The sequence below is a fragment of the Martes martes genome (assembly GCF_963455335.1).
Source record: "Martes martes genome assembly, chromosome: 3".
Lineage (NCBI taxonomy): Eukaryota > Metazoa > Chordata > Mammalia > Carnivora > Mustelidae > Martes > Martes martes.
In genome coordinates, this window is record NC_137890.1 from 72730249 (window position 1) to 72736537 (window position 6289).

The 6289-nt window shown below is 38.6% G+C and overlaps 1 protein-coding gene across 1 annotated transcript in view; it reads left to right on the forward strand.

Moving 5' to 3' along the window:
• Nucleotides 1–2982, forward strand: part of UBL3 (ubiquitin like 3) — a 64336-nt gene extending 61354 nt beyond the window's left edge. The window contains exon 5 of the mRNA XM_080798929.1: nt 27–2982. Coding sequence (XP_080655055.1) covers nt 27–79 — 53 coding nt within the window. The 3' untranslated portion in view covers nt 80–2982. The remainder of the gene's footprint in view (nt 1–26) is intronic.
• Nucleotides 2983–6289: the final 3307 nt, after the last annotated feature.

Here is a 6289-nt window from a genome sequence, read left to right on the forward strand (position 1 = left end):
ACCAGGCTTTTCTGCATTTTCTCCAGGTCAGAGGAATCGTGAAAAGACTGGAGAGAGTAATTGTTGTGTAATCCTGTAAACACTGTCTGCTACGTGTGCTGTGATGTAGTCTTTGTCTTTCGTGCTGCTGGGACGGAAGAGACCCAGCATTGCTTCAGAACCCCTTAGGAAGAGTCTGCCTGTAAACCCATGGAACTGAATGATCTCATGAACACTGTCATCTTCTCGCATCAGAGTAAAAAGAACCAAGAACATTTTTCACTATGATTTTTTATTTCTAGTATCTTTGTTTATGTTGAGCAGTTTTAAAATATGTTGGTTTGTGAATGCTGTCAATCTCCGGGGGCAGAGTTAACAAGTTATCTTTCCTAGCGGAAGCCATTTTGCTGCCACAGAAACGTTCATCACCAGAACTAACAAATCAATATAGTTTGCACTAAAAAAGATTGACATTATTTTCTTCATCAGCAGAATTTGCAACATGGTTTATGGCACCTAGAAATGCTCAGAAATACAATATTCCACACTGGAAAACACTCAGCAATTAATGGAGTTAATTAGTGGGCCAACTGGAGAGGGAGAAATGGAAAAGAAACTGAAATGTCGGGGGCGTTCTATCAGAGTCAGCCCCAGTGGCCGCACTGGCACAGAACACACAACTGAGTGTGACTGTTTTCATCGCAACACATGGAAAAACAAAATGTGCCTGCTGTTTAAAGCAGTCAGCGGAGAGCTGGTGAAACAAATTGCTTTTCCTTTCACACACGCACTCCTCAGTCACACGGTCACCGAGTGCTTGTCCACACAGCACAGAAGGGGTGCGAGTGCGCTTCCTAGCCTTAATGTGGGAGGGTCAATTCCATACTCGTAGAGTTGCATTGCCGTGCAGAGATCATAGAAAACCTCATTTACTCATCAGTTTAATGTATTTGAAGATCAGCAAATTGAATTTTTCCATAATTATTGCTCGTCTGTAACTGTGTCCAGTGTCACACTCACTCATTAGAGTTCAAATGAATTCTTAAAATTAAAATAGTTCTCCATAGTAACTAATTTTGTTTCTTTATGTAGTTTGCATTTGGTATTAGTGCTTGCAATTGTATTAAAATCAAAAGCTGACTTTTAAGGCATACTACATGATTAAGGATGCCATTCTTTTGTTTTGTACCAATAATTTAAAAATTGATATGCTAAACCAATTTGCACAGCACTAAAGCATGAGCTAGTTTCATCTAAACCTGTAAAAATATAAAAGATTTTATATTTTTTCACTGGGAAGAAATTCTTCCTGGATGAAATTACAAATATGTGTAGAATATATTTAATAAAAAACTTATAAAATACCTAACTATAGAACTTAAATATAGATTGGCGTGTAGTATATAGAACAATATTCCATATAAATAACTTTAGCCTTTATAAAAATGAAGTTGCAGGCTGACACTATGTTCTGTACTTAAGTAAGTGTCCATGGCCCTTAAAAACATTCAGTGTAAATGGTTTCAAATGGTCAGCTTTGTCTAAAGGTAATCAGGTTATTTTGTTCATTGTCAATGCTTTGATGAAAAGGCTTTATATGCAGTAGATCTACGAAAATATTGTTCATACTGATCAGAATTAAATTTGTATAGAGCAGAGTTTTAAAACGAATGTAAATAGCACTAAACATTTTCTTTCTGCAACCTGTACTTATAGATTCTTTCTGTAAACTAAAAAAAAAAAATATCGTAGTGTATTTCAGTGCTAATTTTAAAGGTCTTGGTTAAGTCAATTATTGTTTAAGCACCGTCTCATCCATGTTAAAATTTGTTTTCTACTTTTGTTTCTGAATCTTTAAGAAATTTGTTTAATATTCTCTTGTTAGTTTCAGGAGTATTCACAGTGTATCTTTGATATTTAACCTGGTTAATTTGGGCACAGAGCAACAGTGAATAGCATTATGCAGTCTCTGTTATCACTAAAATGTTGTATTCAGATGTTAAATATTTATATGCTTTGTTGACTAGCTCAAATGTGAATTCCGTTAGTGTTGACTTAAAGAGGAAACTGATAGTTACTTAATTGGGCAATTAAGCCATTTATGGCTCTATTCTTCTTTTGTAAAACAAACTACTGGTAATTATTTTTAATATCTATTTTAATTCTAATTACTCTCCTGTCTTTCCAAAGTTAAAGACTATTAGTTAATTATGATTGAATTTTTATGATGGTTTAAAAATAATTCTCTTTTGGTCTTCAGTATATTTTTCTGTGTGTTCTCATGTTATAAATTTCCCTTTTACAAGACCTCAATTTAAAGTTTGCAAAATGGATAAACCGGTTCATTAGTAGAGAGGGAATTATGTCACTTAATTCCTAATAACATTAACATTGTTGTGCAAAATGGAGAGCAAAATAAAATAGCAGTAAAATTATATACTGAAAACACCAAAAATTTAGATGCCTTAATAGTATATCCATGAAAATACTCAACTATCCCTTTGAAAATAGTTCCTTGGACTGCCTGAGGTTAAAATATGATTAATCATATCCAAGGCTACTATTTGAAGATCCCTCTGCCAAAAATAACAGCTCACTTACCAAGAGGTAAAGGCTGCATAGATCCGTAATGTAAATAAAGCCTGAATTATGGGCCTGTGACCCTGCCCAGCGCTTGGTATCTAACTCACCTCTTTTACCTAAATTATCCTAGACTTTGTTAAGTGTTCTGGACAAGGCAAAGCTTTTCTTCTTTATTAAAACCTCGGCATGTCTCCTTGATCTGAATTACTTGCTTTCTGTTCAAGATGGGTTGTATCTTATCCTATCATGAAAAATAGAGTATCTAACATCGTCAGTCACATTAAATGAGGTTTTCTCATAACAAACATTTATCCTTAGTTTTATGTCATCTTGACCAATGTTGCAGTAATTTCTGTTAGCTGATTGTGGTAAACAATGTTTAATGTGAAAACAAATTAAAACTTTCTTCATCTGTTGTAGAATATTTTCTTCTTTTAAATGACTTCTTTTTGCAATTTTGGTGTATTTCCCTGTTCTTTGTTTCTATTGCTTTTCTCTTGAATTATTTTTATTACATTCTCTAGTAAAATCACCTTGCACCAGCCTTTATTCTTTCATTTTAACCAAAATCAAAGAGAAATGATCAATCAAAATTTAGCATCCCTTCACACCATCCTTATTGGTCATTGTCACGGGCATGTCTTCAGTTTTTTTCCATTACCATTTTGTAATACAGTCTCTTGTTAGCTGAACAGCAAACAGGTAGGAGGAGGGCTTGAGAGAAGAGTATATAACCTAGAATCATGCCTGAAACAACTGTAGGCAGCTGGCTCCTAAGTATGATCTCCCTGGCCCAGGGTCAGTGGGCTTCTTGGCCAGGGCAACAGGTGACCACTCTGCCTGCCCCCCAGCCTCCTGGTGCGCTTTCTTCCCAAGACTGTAACACACATGAAGCTCTTTGAGGGACTTGGTGGGAGGGGCATGTCTTCTGGAAGAGTTCACCAGCAAAATTAATGAGAAACATACAATCCTTGGAGAGTCAAGTTTAAACCAGCACTAGAATATGAAAACCTTTCACTTACTATTTGGTGGTCTTTGACCATTCTATGTCGAATGTTCATCCTTTAATATTATTTTGTGTGTTCTGCCTCTTTTTCAAGATCACAACTTTCAAGAAATACTGCGTAGTGACACCTGGGTGGTTCAGTTGGTTAAACATCTGTCTTCGGCTCGGGTCATGATCCCAGGGTTCTGGGATCAAGCCCCGAGTCGGGCTCTCGGCACAGTGGGGAGCCTGCTTCTCCGTCTCCCCCCGCCTGCTGCTTCCCCTGCTTGTGCTTTCTCCCCCCCCCCCTCTCTCTCTCTCTCAAATAAAGAAATAAAATAATAATAAAAAAAAAAGTAAGGCAGACAGGAGTGCTTCAACATACTGCCCTCTTGCACACTAGCTGGGTTCTGATGTTTTTACACTGTTTGCCGCTACCCCTTCATGTGGCCCAGCGAAGTGTGCCCTTCTCCCATCACCAGGGCTTAAAAAAGCCCATTCCCTTTGGTGCTGTGGGTTCAGGAGTGGGCATGAGACCAATCCTGGCAAATGAAATTTGAAGGGAACTCTGCTGGTGGTTTCTGAAGAAAGTTCTCACACCCAAGGCGGCCTTCCAAGAGACTTTTGCCTCTGGACGTGATTCTGTCTGGATGACCTGACTGAAGCCACTGTGGTCTGGGGGCAAAGCTGGTACCGTGAAGTTGCAGAGCAGAGGGAGAGAAAAACACCTGGTCCCTGAGGACATGGCAGAGCTGCAGGGTTTGCTCAGTGTGGAGCCCAAGGCTGTCTCATAAATTTATTAGGGTTTTTCCCCACTTCCACTCAAAGACATTCCTAATGATACATAGAAAAGAATGCTAGACAGCAACATATACTCCAACTTTATGAAATTAGCTTGCAAAAGGAGAAAAAAAAATTAATGATTCTGTGGTCACATCTCTCAAATCTCTGACTAGATAGTTGCCAATTATCCCGAAGGTGGGAAACAGAATTCTTAAGACACCATCATGGCCACAGCCCAGCTCCACAATCGTATTTTTTTAAACGGCACAAGCAGAAAATGAGAGTTTGGACATACAGATCAAAGATGGAGATGGTGTCAAACAGCCCTGTGCATTGTGTCAGAAAGGCCTGGAATGAACTGGAGTTAACCGAAAATAATGAAAAGTACGTGTTCACTGTGCTCGAAAGAAGAAGCAGGAATACACCACTGCTTGTCACTGGCTATGCCTTAGAATCATTGAGGGATTTTTCTTCATATATGTGTGTGTATACACACACACACACACACACACACACACATATACACTTTTTTTTTTTTTTTTTTTTAAATATTGATGTCTAAGCCTCTCACATCAACCAAATTAAATCTGCCTATTTGTGGCTTGGAGCTGTCGCCTGAATTTTTGCCGATGACCAAAACCAAAACCATTTCAATACCAAGAATACGAGGGAACACAGCGGAGGGGTGGGAGTCAGTACATTTCAAGAGGGACTGGAAACCCACTGAGATGGTGGACACAGGAATCAGGGGCCAGCTACTGTGAGCTCTAGCCCCCAGACCCAGACTACTAGCATTTCCCAAAGGCCGATTCTGTTCTGTTGTCAGGAGCAGAGGGGAAGCCCAGACCCCCTCCACTCCTAATGGCCTTGGCACATGCTGGGACCACAAGAAGGCCCAGACAGCCCTCTCAGTATCCTCACCGTGATCCCCAACCCCCATGTGCCTAGAATATCGCTTTGTGTTCCCCACTTCTTCTCCTCATTCCAGAAACCCTGTCACCTGGCCCTGCAGAATCCAGAATCCAGCAAAAGTCTGCCATATTGCCGAAACCTGGAAGTTCTCTTTCATCTTCGAACCCTCCCTTGGGGGTAGGGTACTACCCCTCGCCTGTAGTCCTAGAAGTAGGACTGAGTGCTTGCTTGGTGACAAACACCACTCTATGCTCCTGACCCAAACTCATGCAACCGGTGACAAAACAGGCCCAGAGAAGTATAGTTTGTTTTTTGAACATCAAGGTTCACTTTCCCGGGCAGAGACTGTTCCTGAAAATATTCTTTGTTGTTCTCTTTTGTTTCTAAAATTAATCTTTGCCCATTGTAGACCATCTCATGACTACAGACGAGTATGAGGAGAAAGAAACTAACCCCATCATCCAGAACTAGTATCTTGGTGAATTTCTCCTAGTCCTCTTTATTAATATGTACACATTAAAATAAAAACAACAGACACCGTATACCAAATTTATATACTATATAACAGATACCGTATACCGAGTTTATATACTAATTTTCTTCTTTGACATAAGTATATCCCCAGAATATTAACTCTCCTTTGAAAACATATTTGTTGATAGCTATGTAATACTCCATTTATAGGCATATCATTTTTATGTATGCATTTAAAACTACATAAATGTATACTGTAAAAATTACAATGGAATAACACTACACTCTCACCAAAATGGCTAAGGTTAAAAGGAATGACCATATCAAGAGTTGACAAGGATTTTAAGCAATGCTCATATATTCTTGGTGAGAATATAATTTAGAACAACTGTTATACAAAACTATTTTGTGGTATCTACCAAAGCTAAAAATATGTATATCTTGTGACCTAAAAATTCTACTCCTAGATGAATACCCAATGGAAAAGAATGTGTTTGTCCATAAAATACATGTACAAGGATCTTTATAGCCACTTTATACATAAACAAGAAGCAATCCAAGTGTCCATCCACA